A 24069-nucleotide genomic window follows, 5' to 3' on the forward strand; every position below is an offset into this window, starting at 1 on the left:
AACTCTACTCCTTCTGATGTTCCTTTCGCTTTGAATCTACCTTTCTGCTATTTTGTGTAATTCTCTCTCTCTTTTTTTTTTTTAAAGAAGAGAGTGTAGTACCAGGCAGATGTTTGGGATTCACTTAATCAGAGTTACCTTGACAATAGAGAGTTCTGCTGATCTGAAAGTGCCGGCCGCTGCGGGTCATGAGGAGGGCTGCACCCGCGTTTGATAGCCAGCTTCTGCGCCTTCGGTGTTTGAGTTCTCGAGTGCATGTTAACATTTAAAAAAATATTTTGTAGCTTAACAGTTGTTCTTTTTTAATACTATTTTATAGATGCTCTAAGGAAGGGACTTTATGAAACTAATTTCAAAAAGAAGGCTTGTCTCTCTCCAGGGGACACAGTTATATATTACAAAGGTTATTAACAATAATTACCAAGTATGCAAAGTCCTTTACCACCCAGTGCGGGCTTACACCAGCTGTTTCCCCTCACCTGCAACCCACGGCTGTGGTGCAGGCCTTGGAAACCCAGGGCCCAGCTGGCGTTTGGGTGCAGCGAAGGTGCCTGAGGACCTGCTGGCCGTCCTCGCTGGGCTCGGGGTTTTGTGATTGTTGCCTTCTGAGAGTTACCCAAACAAAAAAGGCAGCCCTGTGCAGGGCCTTATGTGGTTGTTTTTAAAGAGAAAGGAACATTTCCATGAGCTTACAAGTAGAAGAGGTGTTCCTGAAAGTGGGTGTCATTGTTATTGGGGAGCAGAATGACTTACTGCACCACCCCGTAGTTTTCCCAGAGGAAAATGGGGGCTGGCAGTTGTCAACACACCTGGTTCTCTTCAAGGATCATTTTTTCCTTCTTCTAAAATAAAGGGGTGTGTGTGTCTGTTTGCTCTTTGGCTGGGATCAAGGCCAGCCCCGGGGGGAAGACGGGCTGAACATTGGAGTGGGTAGAAAGCCTCAGCCTGAACAAATCTCCCATGCTGCTCAGCGGCCATCCTTGAAACTCTGTCATGGGAACTTAAAAAGATTACACAATATTCTGTTTTCCTGTTACGCTGTTTTAAAGTTTAACTTCATCTTTTCTGGAGTAAAGAGGCATAATGTATGCAACTTGCCATTAAATGTTTCAGAGGGAAAAACATACCTGTGAGGGAGCACAAACCTGCTCATGTAAACGCACGTTTGAGCACACACAGAGAACGGAGTCAAGTGCTGCAAATAGGTAAATCCGGGTCAAGGTGTAGTATATTGGTGTTCTTCATGCTCTTCATATTCTTCCAGTCTTCGGCAAGGTTGAAATTATTTCTAAATTATAAAACATTTAAAAACTTGAAGTGACTCTGAGAGGGGGCCTACACTGAGTCAGTAGTGCTTTGGAGGGAATATTATTGGTTTGGGTGCATGGAGAGCTTCTGGAGGGCAGGTTCCGTGTCCTGTAGGACTGCTGCCTCTTTTTGCTGTTTCCAACCCAGTTAAATTGGGGGGAATAACCTGCTTAATATGTTTTTGTGTTTACATTGTCTGGCTGGCTGGCCAGATGCCTATGTTGTTGGGGGCCTGGGTAGCCGAACAACTGGGGAGACGTGGGGTTAATGATTAGGAGGCCAGTGAAGAACCTTGAGAGTCCAGTGGAGTTGGAGGGAATGCATTAATCACGCTCTCCTTTGAAATCCAAAGTTGGAGCCCAGCCACTTTGAGCTGCAACAGAAAGTCATAACATAGCTATGTGTAAATTAAACTCGATTCAAGTGAAAGCAGGTACCGGAATATGAAAATGATTAACTATTAGCTGCTAAGACAGAAAAGACAAGTGCAAATACGGTTGGTTGCAGAGAGTTGGGGATCGTCAGACAGTGTCCTATGCTTTCCAGGGGTCACGACCTAGTTGTGAAGAGGGGGTTTGGTCATGCTGTAATGTTAGCTGGACAGGGTCCCAGCACCATCTCCTGGTTCAGGAGACTGCATTTTACAGGTGAGGGTGATGAGGCCCCAGGAGGAATTGCTCACCTGTTCCACAAGCACTTCCAGAGTGCCAGGCACCGTCCTGGAGGGTGGGGCAGAGTGGGAACTGGACGGATACTGTCCTTGTTGGCAGGGGTCTTAGCACTGGGAGTGGGCCCCCCCCCAAATCCAGACATGCCACCTCCATGTGGTGAAAGAAACACCAGGAAAGCTGATTTTTTTTCAGTGCGATAATCAGTTTGTGAAGAACTATTTTCTCCTGTCTCTTAGAGGATGATCTAATTATTTTAACCTTTAAAACTAAGGTGACTTGAATTTCCTTCTCATTCTTTCCTTCCTTCTAATCATTAGCAACATCATTCTCAGAATGTAGGTTCTTGTTACCTGGGCAATCATGAAGGAGTTTTTGTGGACTTGGGATTTCTAATTTATTAACAAACCTCTCATATTTGGCCAGAAACATTCTCTTTTATTTTCTATTATTCTCCTGCTGCCCTGACCCTCCTTGTTATGTTCTATTATCTTTCTGTTAATAACCCTTCTGCTCCTACTATCGCTGTTCTTTGATGGACACATATATTCATACCCATAACTGACTTCTTTAGAGAGAAATGGAATTTAGAGGGTTTGGTAATAAAAGGAGATCTAGATTAGCAGAAACCCACCAATACTTATATATCAACAAAAAGTGAATCTAGGACATTCTTACTCTTAATGTCTTCAGAAGAAAAGAAAAAGCAGGTCATAACTCACAAGCAGGGCCAGTGGAAATGACCAGTGCCCAGAGGAGAATGTGATGTAAGGAGGGGATGAAAGCAGTGAAAACCAAGCTGCCTCAGACATACTCCTGGGTTCTCAGAGGTTCCCATGGCCATTTCACAGGCAGCCCCGGGATAGGCTGTGCGGGGGCCTGGTCAGTGACAGGAGCGGGTGCCTCTGTGACTGCTGTGCTTCAAGGACTCGGGGGATGCTGGGATTTTTTTTGTTGGAGGTTTTGTTTTCAGTAGGAGATTCCACCAAAAAACCGTAATGTATATTAATCAAAGATTTAACAATATCAGGATTAGACCTTACTAAGTTTCCCATTATTATCATTTGGTCTTTAAGACAAATTCTTTAATATAAATCATCAGGACCTCGGGAATGTTGAAGTGTACTCAGTGCCTTTCACCTACTGTGTGGCTTCTCACTGTCTCCTACCCCAGCCCCTCTCTCGTGACACACAGTGTGACGGAGTGCTTTTTATTGTTTGTTTTCTTGCTGGTGCAAAGCTAGTCTGTGGTTGCCAAAGGAAGGAATGACTATCAGAAAGCTTAATGACCTTGAAATGTCAAATTTTCTGTAGTCATAGTCAAAATGACTAAAATATTTATGTGGTACTTTATTAATCATAATAACCACTATTTACTGGGCTCTGGTATTTAGTTTACATAAATGATATATGATTCTCAAAATAACTCTGTAAGAGAGATACTATCTCTGTTTTACATGGGAGGAAACTGAGTCTTAGAGAGTTTTAGAGTTATAACTAAATCCACACCAGAGACTTCAGGGAACAGTACTCATGGTAGAATAAGGAAGGAGATGAATGAATGACTTGTGTGTGAGGAGTTTTTCACATGTTGTCTTGTAAAAGACCTGTGTGTTAGACGTGGATGTCATCTTCATTTGTTATCGGAAGGCTGGGGCTCAGAGTGGAGAAATGGGTTGCCCAAGACTGAGAGCTAATACATAGTGGAGCCAGGCCAACACCTGGGACATTGAGTTCAGAACTTTTATTCCTCCCAGTATGTTTCACCACCTCTTAGTAGAGGTGAGGGAGGGTAAACTTCAATGGGTAGCCGGCTACCTTATGTTCAAAGGTGCCAATGTGTCTCACCTTCTTAGCTCTTCCCTGTCTGGTGAACCTTTGACCAAGATTGGAAGAGACAGTGGAAACTCTGGAGGAGCAAAACGGGATGCTGTTTCTACCTCGTGGTGCACCCAAACGCACAGGTGTCACGTACCGACACACATTGTGGGTTTAGGTAGGAGAAGATCGACGGATGACCGGAGCACCGGGTAGTTGGCTGAAGACAAATTGGGGGAATGATGGGAAGGGAACACTTCCATTGTATCCTGGAAAGTTCACGACTTAGTCCCAGACAGAGGGGTAGTTAGAGAGATTGAGTGCACTGGGAATGGAGATGGAAATCATGAGACCACTGATTTGGCCTTCTTCATGGGTTTGAGTGTTTGGAGAGCAGGTACATGGTCTGAAAAATAGTCCCTGGCACAGTAGGTATTAAAGGAATGATGACATTTGAGAAGGTTTAATGATAATTTTTAAAGGTGAATTACTTTCATCTCGTGAATTTATTTGTTCTCTTCCTCTTTCTTGCCCTCCCTTACTGTCTCCCATGAAGTTCACTAACTACCCTGATGAGCTTCCATGTGCTTATGCATATTCAATTCAGAAATTCCCCCAAGGATGCCTGAGTACCAGAGGAGGACTATGTCGCTAAAGAAATTCTTATTAAGGAAGAGAACCATTTTTTGTAAAGGTGACTTAACGTGCTCAGATCAAGTTGGCTCACAGTGAAGATAGTGTGTAAGCTCACACGGAGCAGTTTCAATTTCATTCTCTGCCTGCAGCCTACCTTTGTCAGCAGAGGGAAGGAGGCCCTTCCCATTGGAAGCTTGTTGCCAAACCACATAGCTGTGTATTCCTTCAGTTAAACAAATACTTTGCCAAATATTTCAAACTTTTTTTTCTTTATTTTGGGCTAGTTCACATTTTTAGGCAAGGTCTGTTTCTACCTTAATCCCTGCAAATGGAAGGGAGGCACCATTCCCATTCATTACCTTCTGTTCAGGAGACTCCTCCCTACCACTCAGTTTGGGGGAAGGACCAATGGCTGTTTGTTTGGGTATATTAGGGCAGGAAGTGGTAAGTCCCATAGGAGAGGTCAAGACAAATTACTGTTGAAGTTCAGGGTGAAGAAACCAGTTCAGCCTGAGGGTATCATGAAAGGGGTGAAGGGCAGGTGGTCCCTCCAAGCAGATGGGGAGAAGCATACAGAGAGTGCATCCAGGCCACGGGAAGTAGTCTGGCTGTGCCCTGGGAACTCACAGTGATGCAGAAATGGAGAGCGGTGCCAAGTGCTGCACTGCTCTGGGCGGCCAGTTCTGTCGGCCTAGCACCCTCCATCCCTTCATTGAACAGCTCTCACATTCTTTTGTGGGTGGTCCTCCCATTGCTCTGGCTATGGGTCCAAATGCTCCCTTCTCACGTGACCTTGCCTCCCTGGATGCAGTGGCCGGGCATCTGACCCAGGTGGGCCAAGCACAGCACCTGTGCTGCCTGGCCACAGCTCTTGGTCCGGGGTGAGCACATGACCCAAACTTGGCGAATCAGAATCCTCCCTTGGGATTCTTCCAACTGGAGTTTGGAGGGAGATAGGTTCCTTCTTGGGTGGCATGCAGGAAGAGTTGGAGTGGAAGCGATTAGCTGCATAGTCCTGCAGTCATACAAGCAGAAGCCATGGTGAGACAGGGCCCTGCCAGACTCTGGGCCCTTGCTCTGTTCTCTGGGGCTCTCTTGCTGCCAGGTGCCTCCCGCTCAGGGTTCCGATGTTCAATTCCTTTGGTTCTGTGGGCTGCCCTCACACATTTCCAACAAATCTTTCCCCTCCCCATTTAATTTTTGTTTTAGCAAGTTCAGATAAATATTTCTTCCAGCTAGAAATCTCCAACTTGTTCTCAAAGATTTAGCCTGAGGGTCCATGGCCTGGAAGCCTTCCCTGGATTCCCTCAGAGTTCCTTATTTTGTCCCTTGTGTTTGCTTGTGTATGATTTTGTAATTGCCCTCCCATTACTGAATTGCAGCTTACTTAATTTCTCTCACCCTAAGACACTGCATTCCGTGGAGATAGGAGACTGGCTGACCCACCTTCACACCTGTCCGGCCTGGAAGGCATAAAGCAGGCAGTGCCTAGTGCAAGTGTTCTGTGATTCACTCATACTACACTCAGAGTCTTCTCAGTTTGCCTTTCTTTCTCTATTTCATCTATAATAGATCTGATTTCTGTTACAAAGTCCTACTGTCTAGGCAGTAGGAAGGAAAAAGGGTATATTCTAGTCTAAAATTTGGTCCTATGCAATAATGAAAATAGGCATTTTCTGTAACTGCTCAGTCTCTGTAAGTAAACTGTCCGGTCTGTCAGATTTCATTTTCCTGCTCCCCTTCCTTGCCAGGCTGGTATTGAATGTGATTTCCTGGTGAGGGTGGTGGGGAGGGAGGAGGCCAGCCCTGCTTTGAATGCTCTCTGGGTCCTGCTGGTCTCTGCTGCAGAGCTGCTGGCTGGGCTCTTCCCTCGGCCACAATTGCTTTATTCCTGGGGTCCTGACATCTGTGACCAGGGTCCTGTGGTCGTAGCCTCTCCTTGGTGTTGGTCAGGACCTGGTGATTTTTCTTCACTGACTTAGCCTCATCCTGGCTCTTACACTACAGAAATCTTAGACTCTCTACCCCAGCCACTGGCTCAGGTGCCCCCCTAAAAACATCTTTGCAGTGCCCCTTCCTCCACACCATGGTGGGCCCCGTGGCAGGCCACCAGTGCTTGGTTCAGCCACCTCCTGCTCCTCTCAGAGGCCTATGGGATCTGAGGGATCCACTCTCACACTGAAATACCCAGGCCGTGCTGCCTGAGCTTGCTCTGCGACTGGGCATGCTTGGCAGTAGTTGTCCTCATGCTGGCGTGTGGCAGCCTGCAAGGCGAGCTCCTTAGGAGCCCCAAACGGAAGCGAGAAAAGCCCACCCACCCTCAGAGCAGCCACTGGCTTATTTCTCACTGCTCCCCACAGGCAGCGGAACTACTTGTCCTATTCCTTTGATCTCATTCTCCCTACCAGTGGAAAACTCTGGTTATGAATTGCAATGGATCTCTTGTCCAGCACTCATTCATGCTAACCTACTTAGAGGTGCCCAGAGTTGCTCGGGATAATGGAACAAGATTTTGGAACCAAGTAGAGTTTCCAACCCAGGAGAAACCCAGAAGAATTTGAAGGAATGCCCACAGTGCTTGGCTTTCGTTATTTGTTCATTGATTTATTCAAATGTTTTTTGTTGAGGGCACAAAAAATAAGTAAAAGTTATTTGGAAATTGCCAGGAGAGTAGACCTTTAAAGTTCTCATACAAGAAAAAAATTGTAACTATGGATAATGGTGTATAATTGTAATGCTATGTGTGTTCGACTTGCTCTGATCCTTTTGCAATATATACAAATATTGAAGTATCATGTTGGATACCTAAAACTAATTTGTTCTCTCAGTTTTACTTCAATTAAAAAAAGAAACCCAAGTGAGAGCATTTATGTTTCAATGGAGAGTTCTTTATTTTGCTAGTATAATTTCCTGTCTGTAGTAGAACTCAATTCTGTTGAGGATGTTAAGGCGAGGGGTAAGACTGCACAACTCTCTAGAGACAGGTGCTAGAGAATTGGAGCGCCTCGTGACTTTTGAAGTGGACAAAATCATTTGTATACGCCTGAGTCTTTCTATAAGGTCATGCAGGGTTTGAATTATTCTTGCATTGATGCAAGAAATCTAGGATTTCTTGTGGTGATGACATGTAGTTTTTTGTTTGTTTGTTTGTTTTTGCTTAGAATCCCCTGAAGTGGTCTCGTCAGAGTCCTGCCACTTTATTTGAGTTCTTTCACTTCTGTCCTGGTGTTTGTATGATGTTATTTTCTTCTCTTCAGTTTGCCCGTGTTTCCTTTCTGCAGATTGATTCCCTTTTGGCCTTGGAAAACTGCATCTAGAAGGAAAGGAATTGCTGATTAAACCCAATGACACCAAAGTCTGCACGCCACACATGACTGAACATCTCGATAGCTCGGGGGAAGCAAGGGCAGGAAAAAAGTTATTTATACATTTAAGCGTCCTTCTTTTTCAAACATAAACAGATATCCCCTTGAAGGCTACTTTGTGTTACTATAATTAGGAATGAGAATTTGGAAAGATTTAGGAGAAAATTGTGCTCTGAGACCTATATCTTCTCCTCCCTTCCTTTCTCCCCCTTCCCCAGCTCTTTTTCTTCTCTAGCGAATTACACAGGCAAAGGCTTGTTTTCTTTGTCAATCATTTTGATAATTAGGTCTTTCAAAAGAGCAGAATAAGACATCCTCCAGGATCTGATTTTCGAGTACCAAGTCGCGAGTTGTTCTGTAGAGGGGTTTTAAACAGCCGTTCTGAGGGAGAGGGCCGGAGAAACAGCTCTCCTCTCTGCCCCTGTGGAATCCCTTCACGTCCGGTCCCAGCCGTTACTGTTGTTAACAGGACTGGTCTGGAGACCGGCAGACCTCCTTTTACAGGACCCCAGGAGGGCGAGGTTAAGGCCTCAGGGTGAAGTGGACAGTTGGATTGATGTCTGGGGCTCTCTAGCTTGGTATAGACAAAGATGCCCTGGGTTCTCCCAGGTTCATTGCGGGGTGGACTACAATATTCCGAGTGACTTTAGCTTGTATATGACCCACAGGAAAGTCCCGGACTGAGGATAATTTTGGAATTTGAGTGGATCCTCTGTGTAACCTCAACTCTAACTCAGGAGAGTGAAGCCCAGAGATTTTCCAGGCCATGGCTAATGTCAGGAAAATCCTAAGAGAAACTCAGAGAACAATAGGCAAGGAGATGAACAGCAATTTACCCCTGAAATGTTCCCTCTCACCTGTGAGTGTGGGTTTTTTCTTTCTTCTAGAGCACACTCAGAGCACTGGCAGAAGGACTATCTGTGTGTTTCAGAATGTGGCAAAGTTTCCTTTGAATGTGGGGACTTGGGAGGGAATGTGCTGCAGTGTGAGAGGACATCTGTGTCAGTGTCGTGTCTGCATTGCGGCTCCATCGCCTAATAGCATCGGCAGGCTCGTCACTCCGCCTGGGCCTCAGCTTCCTCATCTGCAGAATGAATGTGCTAACGCACTGTATGGTTACAAAGCATAGGGCTGGCAAATGGATACAAGCAGTGCTATGTATTGTTGGGTAAAACCTTTCCAGCTATTACATTTATGTATATATAATCTGATACAGTTGATTTATTGATAATCTGCTATTTTGCATGAGATTCCACAGCTGCTCCTTTACAAAGAGGTAAGTTTTAAACACATGACTTTGTTTACTCTTCTTTTACTCTTATTTTAGATATAAAAGTGGTTATTGTTGGAAATCTAGAAATTACGGAAAGAGTTGAAAATAAAAGCCACCCACAGTTCATCACCTATAGATAGTAGTTAACATCTTGATTTATCTTTCCAGTCTTTTCTCTTGATTGTTTTGTGTGTTGTTGTGTGGTGAAACAAAACTAAGTTGCATACTTACCATTCTGTGAGTGTTTTCAGCAAGACTCACACTGCTGTATTCCAGCAGGAAGTCTCCTGCGGCGGGTGACATGGGCCCAGGAAGTGAGCAGGCACACCTGGGCACAAGTCATACTGTAACACATTAATGAAACTTCCTAATGGGAAAATACCAGGCATTGCTCAAATACCATTTTGTTTGGCTCACAATAGGATACTGAGTAATGCCACTGCTTAAATAAAGTACTTTGAACTGCGTAGCAGAGTGCCTACCTAGGGCTGCCGTTTCCTAGTTGTGTGCCTTTGGGAAGTTAGTCACCGCAGTTCCGCAAAATAAATGTTATAGCTTCAAAGGGTTGATTTGGGGATCAAAGGAGTTAGTGTCTGTAAATCAGACGGTGCTGTTTCACAGTAAGTGCTGGATTCATCTGAACTATAATAGGACTATTAACCCAGAATCATTACCCAACATGGAACAGGCGTTCAATAGATACTTACTGTTAGAATACCTAATGTTTTGCTTCTACTCTCTCTCTTTTAATGTTTTGTTTTTCTCTGGATCATCTTCTTCCCAGTACTTTTATTTTTCGAAACTACCGGATCATCCTATTATTCCTTTAGTAAAAGAGTAACCTAACTGATATTTTAAAGATATTAAAGAGTATGTTCTTGGGCCGCTGCTACCAGAAAGCATCCAGGTGGTGTCACACAGGAAGCGCTTAGCACCTGTGGTGCTCTGCACAACGGGAGAGTGTGTTTTTGGTTCAGACCCTGACTACAAAGTTCCTTGTCCTACCAGGAGGGGCAAAGGAAAACTCCCTTATCGCCTAAGTGTGTCGAAGACACAGGACAAAACAGAGGAAGACGACGGCCTTGCTGCTTAGGGAGTTGTCATGCATGGGCTTTTCTGGGGAATGGCCCACACTGTGCTTTAAGGAGTTTTTAAAGAGTCACAGGTGGAAGCTGAGGGCCCTGGACAGGCCCAGCAGGGAGCACAGTTCCTGGCAGTCGGCAGATGCTCAGCACGTGCTGGAAAAGAGAATGAGTGGAAGGGTGGATGAGAGAAGTAAGAAATCGATACTCCCATCACAACCTGGGGTAAAGCAAAATAGCTGGGCCCCCCATAAGGACGCCTCCGGAATCCGAGGAAATTACCAGGCCTGGAAAGGTTGGTCTCTTAGTTGTGCCCGCCACAAGGAGATTCTTTCCTTTGTGAGAGAGAATTCACTCCTTCAGGGAATATTGGTTGAGTATTTACTGTGTGACATGGTCCTAGGCATTGGGGATACAGCCAACAAAGCATTCAAGGTTGCTCTTCTCATGGAGCTTACATTCTAGTGGAAGGAAGCAGATAATCTACAATAGACACAATGTGCAAGGGAATGGTATAGGGCATAAGGGAAAGTAAAGCAGGGCTTCGGGGGTTGCTATTTTTATATATATAATGGTCATGGAGAGACTCTTTGATAAGATACCATTTGAGAAGAGAGCTAAAGTGAAGGCGGGACGACACCGGGAATCCAGCGGAAGAGCAGCCCTGGAAGAGAGGGCAGCAGGTGCCGGTGGCCCCAGGCCCGGAACAGCAAGGCCCTGCGGTCAGAGTGATCAGCAGCTTCAGAGAGGCTGGGTGAGGAGGGTAAAGGAGGGCAGGTTATGCTTAATGTGATATCGTGATTTACAAGAAGAAATACATATTTGGTGTTTGTTCCCATTTCTGACGCAGAGCTCCTAAAACCCTTGAAATGTCTTAAGTGATGAGGGTGGTAATGGTGTCTTGTGTTATGTTAATGAGGTGACTTTTGGGCTTAAGGATGGGAGTTAGTTGTCTGGAGAACCAACCTTGTGTTTAGAGGGTTGGAATTTTTCTGTCCCACCCTCAATCCCCAGAGAAGGGACAGGGGCTGAAGATTGAGTTCGGTCACCAATGGGCAAAGATTTAACCAATCGTGCCTGTGTAGTACAGCCTCCATTGAAACTCCAAGAGGAGAGGGTTCGGAGAGCTCCTGCTCAGTGAACACGTGGAGGCACTGGAAGCTGCTGTGCTCAGCGCGTGGATGCTGTGCGCCCCTCCACACATACCCTGCCCTGCACATCTCTTCCGTCTGGCTGTTCCTGAGTTATACTTTTTTGTAATGAACTGGTATTCTAGTTAGACAAATCTTTCTCTGAGGTCTGTGAGCTGTTAGTAGATTCATGGAACCCAAGGAGCAGGTTGTGGGAACCTTCAGTCTGTGGCCATTCACAAGCACAGGTAACAACCTAGACTTGCAATTGGAGTTGAGGGGTAGGACAGGCAGTTTTGCAGGACCAAACCCCCTTAATCCATGGCATGTGATGAGGATACTACAGGTAGTGTCACAAGTGAGTTGAATTGTAGGACACCTAGCTGGTGTCCAAGAATTGCTTAGATGTGTGGAACCTCCTTCCTGCCCCCACCATTGGAGAGTTTTACAGAGGCTTGCATGATTTGATTTCCTTTGTAACAGGACAGCTTTGTCTACATTGTGGAGAAAAGGCTACAGGGGGCGGAAGAGTCGAAACAGGGAGACCAGTTAGGAGGCAGTAATCTTGCAATAGTCTAGGCGAGTGATAGTGGTGGCTTGCCCTGCAGTGGCAGTGGAGATGATGAGAAAAGGTCAGATGCTGGATCTATTTGATTGTGAAAGAGATCAGTAAAGGTGACTCCAAGGAAAGATAAGAGTTGCATTTACTGGGAGGAGCAAGTAGGTGTAGGAGGGAAAATCAAGAGTTCTGTTTTGTGTCTGTCATGTGTGATGTGGCTGCTGGACAACTCGGTGGCGACATCCGGGAGATCGCTATAATTCAGGAGAGAGGTCTGGGCTGGAGACGAAGAGGCATTATGTGATGGTGTATGGTGCCATGCTGTTAGATGACCGAGGAATGAGGGGAGACAGAAAGAAGAAAAGAGGTTTGAGGGGTGGCCCTAGAGCACCGCTACCTGCTGGATCTAGGAGTTGGAGACTGAGAAGGAAAGGCTGGGAGGAGAGAGACGGAGGCCAGCGGCCAAGGCGGGGAGGAGCAATCCGCTGTGTCCAATGCTGCCGTAGGGCACATGAGGTGAGACCTGAGCACTGGCCATTAAATTCTGTAGTAGCAAGGTCATTGGTGACTGTGATGGACCCTTTTAGTGGAGTGCTGGGAAGTGAACTCTAAAATAAACCCACAAATAACATATGATTTCACTATATCTGGAATCTGAAGAACAATAAAAACAAACAAAATAGAAACAGACTCAGATACAGAAAACAGATTGACAGCTGTCAGAGGGAAGGGGGGCTAAGGGACTGGGTAAAAAGGATGAAGGATTTCAGAAATACAGATTGGTAGTTACAAAATAGCCTTGGGTATGTAAAGCACAGCATAAGAGATATAGTCAATAATATTGTGATAACTATTTTAGTGCCAGGTGGGTACTGTAAATATAAATATAAATACTGGAAATACCAGGGGAACACTTTGTAAAGTGTATGATTATCTAACCATTGTGCCGTACACCTGAAATTAATACAAAATGATACTGAATGTAAACTACAACTGAAAATAAAATAAAAAAGTAAATGTTTTACCCTATTTATGGTGGAGAGACTAAATCCTGCTGAGTCCATAAACTTCTAGGTTTAAAACAAAAATGAATGAATGAATGAAACCAAGCTTCCCAGCCATTGTTAAGAGATATCTGGACTGAGAGGCCCTTGCTTGAGTTTCGCAGGCAGGGGCCTGGCGCCCGGAGTGGGCCAAACCAGGTCAGCGGCAGGTTTGCAGAAGGCTGCCTCAGCTGGGTTTGTTTATGTCTGAGTGTTGGTCTCTTACATAACCACGCAAGTAGGCCGCATTTTCCTTTCGCTACTAGGCTCTTAGCTTCTTGGGGGAGAGTTGGATTTTGTTGTAAGTCAGGTTTCAGAGGCCCTGGGCTGGTTGTGCTCTTAACTGTTTCCTGCCATACTCAGGGTAGTTGTAAATGTCAGGGAACAGGGAGGCACCTGCACCTGCCTTTCCCTCGTCCCCGTTACTCGTACCAATTTCCCTTCATTCTGTATGTGAAATATACTTACTCTCCGATATCTCTCCTGTGACATCTAACTGGATCCTCTAGCACAGCGAGCAAGTGCTAATGAAAAATGCTGCGTTGGGAAGTCCTTGTAGAATTCCACTGATCACATTACAAAGCATTGAGAATAATGGGAGAGGGGTGAGCTGGGGATCCCCTCAGAGTTACTGTTTGTCCTCCGGGCGCTCTGAGCGAGAGTCTGGACCGAGTCCACTTCGTCATGTTAGAGTGTGGTTGTTTCTGAAACCCTCCCCTCATGCTTGAGAAATGCAGTCATTGGTGGTTTGACTTCATATTTTGTGTGTCCCCCTGTTAGAATATCTCCTGTTTCTTGAGAGCCCACCCTGGAGTCATTGCACGTGGCTCTCAATGAGCAGTTTGACTTTGTTTTTCAGTTAGCACGTTCAGGATGGACTTTTCTTAACATGAGCCAAGACAGAAATAAAAGAGTTACAACATGTTTAAATCTTTGTGTGGCAAAAGGAACATTTTGTGAATTCCAGTTCCCTTGGGTTGGTTTTAAACATGTAAAGTTATAACCACGGTTGAAGTCATTTTTTAAAGAATTAAAACTACATAAAGTATTGAAACTACATTACCTCATTTACATACACAGTAATATCAAACATTTACCTGGTACATACCTTGTGCAGATTTTGTTCTAATCACTTGAAATAGAAAGCAATTAATCCTTAAGACAATGCTAAGAGATAGATCTAGTATTGTCCCTGTTTCACAGATAGGAAACGGAGGTACAGGAGGGTTAGCTAAGGTGCCCAAGGTCACGCAGCTAATGGGTGATGGAGTGGCGCCTTGAACCTGGCAGCCCAGGGGGCCCATGCTCACAACTACCGCAATGCTCTTCACTAATTTAAAATTTGCAGCTATTTTGGATGGGAGTTAACTGTTTACAAAATAGCATTATTTATTTTTATTTTTTATTGAATTTACTAGGGTGACATTGATTAATAGAACTGTATGGGTTTCAATTATGTACAATTTTATAACACATCATCTGTATATTTTATGGTGTGTTCCCTACCCCAAGTCAAAAAACAGCATTAATTTAAGACAGAGACCTAATTCTTACTATAAATTATTTCTATGGGCTCATTGAAAAAAGAACCCGAAGGTCTTTTTTATGGCAATAATTTTTCACTTAATTACTTCTAAAGTGGTTACATATGGAAGCAATAAAGCCATATCTTGAAAATCTTGGAAAGATCGGCTTTCTTAAGAAACGAAAGCATGGTAACTGTTTCTTTGTAATGGGCTGAAACAGCACAGCCACTAACCACTTCAATATAGGTAGCTGGTGTTTACTTGAAAGTACTTTTGAAGACTTTTTCACAAGAAATCTTATTCTGCTGGTCTGGAGCCCGTGATTGGCAGTGGTTATTATTACAGTTAATAAAAGAGTGGGGGTCTTATAAGTCTGTCATCTTCTGATTGTCAGTGTCTGGTCACTTCCAGGCCCTGCTATCTGTCAGTGTCCCTTGACAAGTAGAAGCTATGGCTGCCCTAGAGAGTGCTAATGAAGAGGACTTTGGGGCCAGTTTTATAGAGACTTGCGATGAGTAACCCAGCACATCCACATGGCAGGTTGTGGGCGACGGGTCTAGAGAGGAGACGGATTTCCCCTTCTTACTGCCGGAGAGTCATGTGCCTCGCCACCCCAACAAGACTCACTGTCTCAGTGGAATTGTCACCTAAGGGACAGGATGATGACATTTCTAGGCACGTTTTCTAAAGTGTAAGGTCAGTTCTTTCAGGACCATCAATTTGGAGACAGTATCCCAGCCTAACATTAGATGACATCAAATTACATAGTAAAGGAGATACTTCTCTTTCACTTTTCTCTTGACCTTCCTGCTAATTCAAGGAGAAAGTCCGCTTGCCATGGCTGCGTCTTCAACATCTCCCGAATCCTTCATAATCACCCTCCACAACAAAGAGCAAGCATTGTAGATGCTGAGCTTTCATAGGCAACTGTAGTTAGTCAGAAGGTAGTGTCATTGTTTTGTTTTTATTATTTTAATATGTATAATTCCCATCTGTATGTTGCAGGGGATACTGGCTTTCTGTTTATAGCGGGGATAGGTATTTCTCTGAAAATTGGATTTAGTAAGAAAGAAAAAGGTGGGTCAATCTAAAGACGAGCAGGAGAGGGTGTAATGATGCAGGTGAGATGTACACATGGAGGTTGTGAATTTGGTAGGGGATCGGCCAAATCTTGGTCTGATATCTGCTGTGGTTAGTTTTGTGGAGATCCGCAATTTCTTCTTTGAAACTCTTGGGACCAGACTTATTTTGGAATCAGGAATGCTCAGATTTTTGGGTGTAATGCTTGTAATGTATATGACATGACTGCCGTCGGAAGCGCTGGGGCGCAGCAGCAGCTCTGCAGCGGGATGTGTGAGCGCTCACACTGAGGAGGGTAGGCGGAGACCGTGCATGGCCTCGTGGGGGTTCAGGCTCGATGTCGCCACCACGTATGTTTTAGAACCAACCTTAGGAAAGAAAGATTTGATTTTTAGAGCTTTCTCGATTTCAGGATTGCAGATAAGAGATTATGGACCTGTTTTTGTAAATAAATTCACCATTTTTTAAAAAAAGAAACACTGACCAAATTCATCACGTAGGAAACAAATTAGATTACAACTTGGTCAAAATAAGTCCACCATGTTTGAGTTCATTTTTACCACCTGGTTACGAGCTCCTGTAGATTCTGACCTGCTACAGAGGGTCAGGTAGCTATATTTGTGAAAGAAAAGTTGAATCCAAGTGACTTTTACCTGCACATGTGGAAACAGAAGTAGTTCCTGGTCCTGCTCACCCTTGAGCAGAGATTTGAACACAGCGCTCAGTCTCTCTAGGAGGTTCAGAATGTGGGTGTCGGGGCAGTGTATTCACTGGCACCAGGTCATTTGGGGGAATATTTCATTGGGTTCTGAGTTTTAAAAATGAAATCCATAAACCATTTGCAGTCGTTTCGTTAAATATCCTGCTGGTTCCTTGGTGGAGTGATCAGTGCAGTTTGGTTTGGCAGGGGTGGCAGGGGGTGACAGGGCCCCGCCAGACTCCCACGTGCGGTGGCAGATGCACCAGGTGCTTTACCGTCTGTGAGCTTGGACACCAGAGCAGTTAAGCTAGATTAATGGTACTTCAGAGGGCCTTGTTGAGTTATTTATGGTTGTTTTTCAAACATTCCATAACATGACAAACGGGAAAGTATTTTCTAACTTCAGAACACGTTGTAAGGGTTTTGTCAGGTTCTTGATTTATAACCTTTGGAACACGCTTTTATTTTGTGTAATTAGGAGGAAAATGTATACTAAATTGACCATAAAGTATTTGTGGGATTTGTATGTTATATTGCTAGCTATTTAAATGAATTGATAAAAGAAGACATGATAGATATAAGGAGATAATGTTTTACATTACATTGTATGTTTCCTAAAGGGGTTTGATAAAAATCTCAGTTGGACGTTCTGTGGGGAAGAGAGAGATTTAAATGCAGAATCTGAAGCCAGGGCCACTTGGCTCATGCAGTTCCTGTATCTTTGTAACTTCTCTAATGTCATCCAGGAACTTCTATAAAAAGACAGAATGTTTTATTTCTAGTACATCGGCTTAACAGTTACTAATTTATTCTTTAAATTTTTTGATTCACTCCCATGGGTTTACCTGTGTTTTTCTATGACAGAGGTGAGACAGGAGGTGGGAGAAGTGATTTCTGATGGAACAGAGGCAACGATTTTCCTCTTAGTCACTCACCCAAGAAAACTTAATCGAATGTCAGTGAGGATGACATTTGCTATGGATGTATTGTAACTTTGAATCTATCCTATTAAAGTCACTCACGGATATTGATAATTGATTATGATAACAGCTTATGGTTAGTATTACTTTGTACTGTACATTGAACATGATTAAAATGACTACCAATAGTTACAAAATATAATAATAGTGACTGTGTTTATCAAACACTAAGTACTGAATTTTGTTGTGTGTAATGTGCACTTTTTGCCCAAATTTTTAAGGGAAAAATAAAGTTGTACATTATACATGGGTATAGTGATTATGTACCATGAATATAATAATCCCTTGTCTAATGCACACAAAAATGTGCATGTGCATTATATACGGGAGAGCATTATACATGGCCAAGTGTGATAATTAGGCATGTGTTAATAAGTGCTTTACATGTCTCAACTAATTTAATCCTCATAATTACACAATGAGGAAGCATATTAATAATCTGCTTTTACAGATGAGGAAACCCTGTAAAGGTATCTGGAAATTGAGTAATTTAGCCAGAGACACAGGAAATGAGGTATCCTGGCCTCACTGTGTTTTACTGTCCTCGACTTTATGTTTCTTCCTTACAAATACAGTGACACCTCAACTCTTTGGGGCTTAACTTGGAGCAAGCTCATCCATGTGGAGCCAAGCTGAGACATGGAAGGAATCAAAAACATTTCTATAACTGAAATAGAAGCAAAACCCTCTCCGTGTGGGAGCACACGTATTCGTTAGGCAGCGCGGAACCAGAACTGCTGGGCTGTGCACTGTCTTGGTCCTTTAGGAAGAGGTCTGGAGCCCGTCAGTGACACCTGAGGAATCGCATGCAATCACTCATGCTTCCAAGTGATTCATAAAGTGAATTTTGGTTTGATCTGTTGGAACTTAAAAGCAGGAGTCTTGTTGATTTTATAAAAATCTGTCACAATTGGAAAAATAGTGCTTGAAATGGGCATATACTTATCTAGAACGATGTATTCTCTAGGATGATTTTAGATAACTGAGAAGGTATAGGTGTAGAAAATAAAATACTTGCAAGTAGTTCTGAATGAGTGAAGATAGCAAAGTGCTATCTTAAAGAAGGCAACCTTTATTTTTTTCTTATAGTTTGGTAAAGAAGATAAAAGTTAACTGTAAAATAAATTCCTTCCCCTTTATTTCTCCTCTTTTTATTTTTCCTCTAGATCGCTCCTTTGACGCCCTCAAAAAATCCAAGCAGCCCCGCACGCTCCGTGCTGCCGGCCAGCTCTCAGACATGCTGAACGGCGGTGATGAAGTCTACGCTAACTGCATGGTAATAGATCAGGTAAGGCATGACTGATGATACAAGGTGGATCTGCCCGCTTTCCAAAGCCTGAGCACGTGAGAAGTATATTTGGCATTGTTGTGTTCCTCTGAAAATTTTAACCCAAGTGCAGCACCAGGGTCGCTGCAGTGGGATCTCATCATGGGAGCATTTAACCGAGGTCCTTCCTTCAGAGCACAGCACTCCCTGCCTACCAAGGTGCACCAAGAGGGGGGTCTTTGACACTGCCAGATGACAGGCGTGTGAGAGCTCTTCAGTGGGGCCCAAACAGGAAATGATAATTGGGAGTCTAGTTTCTCCTCTACAGCTTTTCAAAGAGTGATGTGTGTGGCGATCTGCTGTAGCAGTATCTGCATTCAAATCCAGCAAGAGCTGGATGAACAAGAGTTGGGTGGCAACTCCAAACGATTCTGTCACATAAATTACTTGTTTAATCTTTACAACACACTTATTACATGTAATAATGTTGTGGAGCTTTAATAGTAAAACAATAATAGTGCAGGGAAGATGGAACCCTGTAGAATTCCCCGCCCACTCCCTGATAGAGATTAGTGAGTCAAATCTCATAAAGGCAGGTGGTGTGTGCATCTGCGTATGGATTTATCTTTTATTCTTTTCTCTAGCTAGTGACCTTTATATTTTAATACAATATTGTGTTGTACAATTATAATACAGTTGTAGTATAAGAACTATTTAATGCAATACAAAAATTAAAATATAGCTCTAGATCTAAAGATTTCTGCGCACTCTAATTTATGGGAGATACAAGGGATTCAAGAGTAATTTGGACAACCCACTTTCTGTCTTATCCCCTGACTTTAAAACCCCAGTCTCCATATAAATGCACCAGATATATGCCCATTTAGCAATAAGGTATTTTATCCTTTTTTACTGTCATTAGTATGCATATATTATATCCTATTACTTATAGATATTTGTGGATATATCTAACTTATGTATCTAGCTTATATCCAGAAGTTTATAAACTTTTTTCTGTCTAGTAGATCTCATTTTCATCCCTTTAGTTGAATATCTCTGCTTTTTCTTTTTGTGTTTTATAAAACACTGTTACCTCAAATGCACTGTGTAAATGCATAGGTTAGGTTGATATTCAGAATGACGGGGGAGTGCACATTAGGACGTGGACATCAGTCCATAAATAGCTGGTGTGCTTTTTGGCATAAAGCAGCTGAATGTGAGTGCTGGTTATGAAATCTAGCATGAGGCCCAGAGTTTAGGACAAAGTGGGAGTTCTGGGGATGTACTTTGAAGATACAGGCTAATTGTTCTGATTTTAATGGCTTTATTCTGTTGCCATTATTTTTAGGATTGCAGATATGAGATTATGGACCTGTTTTTGTAAATAAATTCACCATTTTTTAAAAAAGAAACACTGATCAAATTCATCACATAGGAAATACTTCTTGAGTTCTCCTTCTTGTTCCTTCTTCCTTCTTTCTTCTCCTCTGAGCCTCAGTGGCTACTGTAACATTTTCACTTAACTCAAGTAGCTAACATTCTATGTGACTGGAATTTTATAAGGGAGGAAACCATGTCTTTATGTGTTCTAAGATACATTCAAAATACAAAACTTTACAAACTAAAGACGAAGTTAGGATGTCATTTGTTTGGGAATGTGAGAGAAGCATTGCTTTAATAATGTGAGGCATACATTTAAAGGGAACTCAAACAGGTGATTGATAAATTGCAATGGAGCTGCAGATTGCCAAATGTGTGCAGTGGAAACCGAACTGAAACTGACAACCTGGACACAAATCACAGATTCACTGTATCAGCATGGTACCTGATATATAGTGAATATATAATATTCACTATATTATCGTGTTGTTTCTCTGACTGTCTCCATGTCTATTGGAATAGGAAGAACAAGGAGTTCAAATTCTGCATATTTAAAACAATTTCTAGCAATATCTGGAAAGAATCTTACCTAATTTCCTTCCTTTCCCTCCACGTGGCACAGAAACCTAAAAAAGATTGCTAGATTGTTTTGCAATGCTGTTTCCCATGAATTCTCAAGGTTATCTACCTATCCGATGAGGAAATTCACCTGATAAAACTACTGTAAAAATGAGGAGAAACAATGCTATTTGGACATCATTCCAAGCCCACATAATTTAATGGAAAGAATCCCTGTATACTCTTTTTCAAAACTCCCCAAATATTAATATTTTACTTTATTATTCTCTGAGTATGTGTCTATATGCACACAAATGCTTAAAATAGAAATAATATGTAATATATTATGTGTATTTGTATATAATATATATTGCATGTAATATATAATATGTAATATGTATTACACATAACATAATATCTACAAGTCACACAATATATTATGTAACACCTGCAATATAATTTATATTATATAACATATATAATATACATTACATATGATATATATATTATTTTTCAGTTTGAGAGCAAAATGAAAATATGGCACACCTATACTCTTCAGTCTTTATGGTGTATTTTCCTAAAAAAGGGACATCTTCTTGGTTTTTTACATAAGCGTGTATAGTAATGAAAATCAGCAAACCGTTGTTGATGCTGTACTATTAGCAATGTACACTCCTTATTCAATTTGAGCCGGTTGCCTCAAAGTTCTCTGTAACAAGAGTAGATTCAGTTTCCTGTGTTGTGTTTAGTTGTCATGTCTTTCTTATCTCCTTTAATATGGGCCAGTTCTTTGGTCATCTTTTATGGCGTTGATAATTTCACGAGTGATGTAAGTAACAGTCTTTCAGTATCTGTAGGAGATGGTTTGAGTCATTAAATACCTATTACTCATCTGACTGCACCCACTAGTCTCAGCATTCCTCAGCATTTTTGCCTTAGTAAGTTGTCACTGTGACGGTTGGTTTAGTGCCTAAATTTTCCTCTTGCTTCGTTTCCCCTTCACCACCCTATATCGAAGTGGTGTCGTTCTCATCCCTTTTCCCGTCTTCTCTCCCGGAAGCAATGCTGTTTGATGCCTGCCACCTCAGGTCCCCTGTATTTTTGAGCCCCTTCCTTAGGCAAGTGCTATGATCAGCTGGAACTCTCTCCCACGTGCACTTTCTCTCCCCAGAATGCCTTTGAGGCCAGTCTCAAGCTCTTTACCACCCCCCGTTCTCTCTGCCATGCAGACTTGTGCGGACTTCCCCTCCTCTCTGCAAAGGTTTATGGCAGGACTATGACAGGTTGTTTGCTGAGACTCGATGCTCGTTTTATTATTTGCAGGTGATTTAAAGTTTGGGGCATTTTCTGACTTCTAGTTATCCTAAGTCCATTCATCTTATGCAGTTTTATTCTTGTTTTTGTTTGGAGGGATTCTTGGGAGACTCCGATTTATGTGACCACCACTGTCTTGTTTATCCAAATTCCACGCACTACTTTTAAAACGAAGCTGCCTGCTCTTTAGCTTCTTCTCAGGCATCTAAAGTATTTCCTCTCATTTTGAGTCAGTGGTTCATAAAATGTTAAAACGCTCAGTTGGTCGTTTTCCTTTTGTGAATTTTGGGATAGCAGCCAGCTGAACAAAAACATATCATGAAAGAATTCTCTGCTTACATGAAACAAAAGTGAGAACAAACAAAACAAAAAAAGATAAAGTGGAGAGGTTTTTAAATTGGGCAAGTTTTATTCTCAGCTAAGCCAATCCGTCCTGCTTTTGCTTAGCTTAGTTTTCCTTTTGACTACCAGGTTGGTGATCTGGATATTAACTGTATCAACGTAGAGCGAATCACTGTGGACACCTGCTCCGACTCCATGGGTTCTGCGCTGGGCCCGCAGAACTGCAAACACACTCCTGCTACCACGGCCAGCGCTGGCGTGTGCCCGCTGGGCGAGAGCCAGGAAGTGACATCCAGCACTGACCACCAGCAGCCCTTCACACCACCGTCCAGCTCACACACCCCCAACGTAACTCTTCCTTTTGGTCTTCGCGGACTTGAAAAGGAACAAAGTCATCTAAAGAAAAGAAGGTAAGATGCTATATGTTAGAAAACAATGTAGAAAATCATGCCTTGTAGCCTCAAAATGTAGAAAATTCAGGCCTTGTGGTGGAAATTGTAAAATTCTATTCTATTTTCTATTGTCCCCGTCATTTTTATCTCTACATAAAAATGTTGCTTCTTTTTAGGCTTCTGTATTCCTTGTTTTGAAAGTAAGATAATTAAGAAAGCTGAGAAAAACATGATAGAGGAAAACCACAATTAGATGCCTTGGCAACACCATAATTTAATGAAAATGGAAACCAGAAACTTCTATTACTGTTGATAGGAGTGAAAATTGTATAATAACTTTGGAAAACAATTTGGATGTGAATTTTATGACCCAGCAGTTTTACTTCTGTGTTTTAGGAGACATACACATGAGTAGTTATAGAGCAGGAAATATCCCCAATGGGGAATGAATAAATTACAGTGCACTTACCCAGAGAAGTGATATGCAGTAGTGAAGATGAACTGACTATATCTACATACATAATATGCATCACAGAAACATGTAGTTGAACACAGAAGTAAGGCACAAAGTACTTTAGTTAATGATTTTATTTTTTTAAAATGCAGAACAAGACAAAAATTAAACCATTTATTTTTACAGGGCAGATGCATATGAGTTTAAGCTATTAACAAATAAAGCAAAATAATAAAGAGGGGAAAAATTCCTAAATTAAAGGTAGTTATTACATCTAGTGGGGGAAGTAGGGAATGGGAATGGAAAGGAATAAAAGGGGTCTCACTGGTATGGCCAGCATTTACATTTCAAGCTGGGTGGGACCATAGGTGTTCGTTTTATTTTCATGTTCTGTAACTTAGCTTCCTTGCACATATTGTCTTGTGTGTACACCAAGATGCTATTCAGAGGTGTTGGCATGATGTGATGTGTGTATTTATGTGTGGATGCACATGCATGTGTATGTATGTTTGTAGTTTTGTATCTATTTCATACCCATCCATCCTATCTACTTTCTTTAGGAAAAAGGCCAATTTCTGCTAATCTCATTTTATTTATTTATTTTTTCTAAAAGATTTTATTTATTTATCTTTAGAGGGGAAGGGAAAGAGAGAGGGAGAGAAATATCAATGTATGGTTGCCTCTCCTGCACGTCCCCTGCCGGGAACTAGGAACTGGCCTGCAACCCAGGCATATGCCCTGACTGGAATCGAACCGCGATTGTGTGGTTCACAGGCCCACACTCAATCCACTGAGCTACACCAGCCAGGGTGCTAATCTCATTTTATTCTGCTGCCCACTTTCCTTAGGTAGTAGCTTATTCCCTCTCCCCTCAGCCCAGGCCCAAGACCTCAGATTATACTCATTTTCACACATAAAATCTGAGTCAGAATGAATGTGGAATATGCATTCATTCTGTGTGTGTGTATAGTTGTCTATCTATGAATGAACATCCACATAGGTGAGTAAGTATTCAGCAGCAATTTCATTGGTCAGAAAGGAGAGAGAGGGAAGAGAGGCAGCCATCCCTGGGTGCCGGCTGCTCACCATGCTGCGCTTTACATGGATGTACCACCCCTTGAGGCAGTAACACTTTACAGCAGGTTTTGGTGCCAACGGAAACTGGTGTCTAATACATAGAACAATGAAAGGTTT

The 24069-nt window shown here is 42.6% G+C and overlaps 1 protein-coding gene across 3 annotated transcripts in view; it reads left to right on the plus strand.

Annotated features, from left to right (window-relative positions):
- The window catches only part of ARHGEF28 (Rho guanine nucleotide exchange factor 28), a 281452-nt gene that overhangs the window by 163300 nt on the left and 94083 nt on the right, over positions 1 to 24069 (plus strand). For all 3 annotated transcript variants that reach the window (XM_037032058.1, XM_037032059.1, XM_037032060.1), the window contains 2 exons: positions 18335 to 18456; positions 22159 to 22439. In XM_037032058.1, coding sequence (XP_036887953.1) covers positions 18335 to 18456; positions 22159 to 22439 — 403 coding nt within the window. The remainder of the gene's footprint in view (positions 1 to 18334; positions 18457 to 22158; positions 22440 to 24069) is intronic.

The sequence above is a fragment of the Sturnira hondurensis genome, unplaced genomic scaffold (assembly GCF_014824575.4).
Source record: "Sturnira hondurensis isolate 20B ecotype Veracruz unplaced genomic scaffold, ASM1482457v3 Scaffold0021354, whole genome shotgun sequence".
NCBI classification, from domain to species: domain Eukaryota; kingdom Metazoa; phylum Chordata; class Mammalia; order Chiroptera; family Phyllostomidae; genus Sturnira; species Sturnira hondurensis.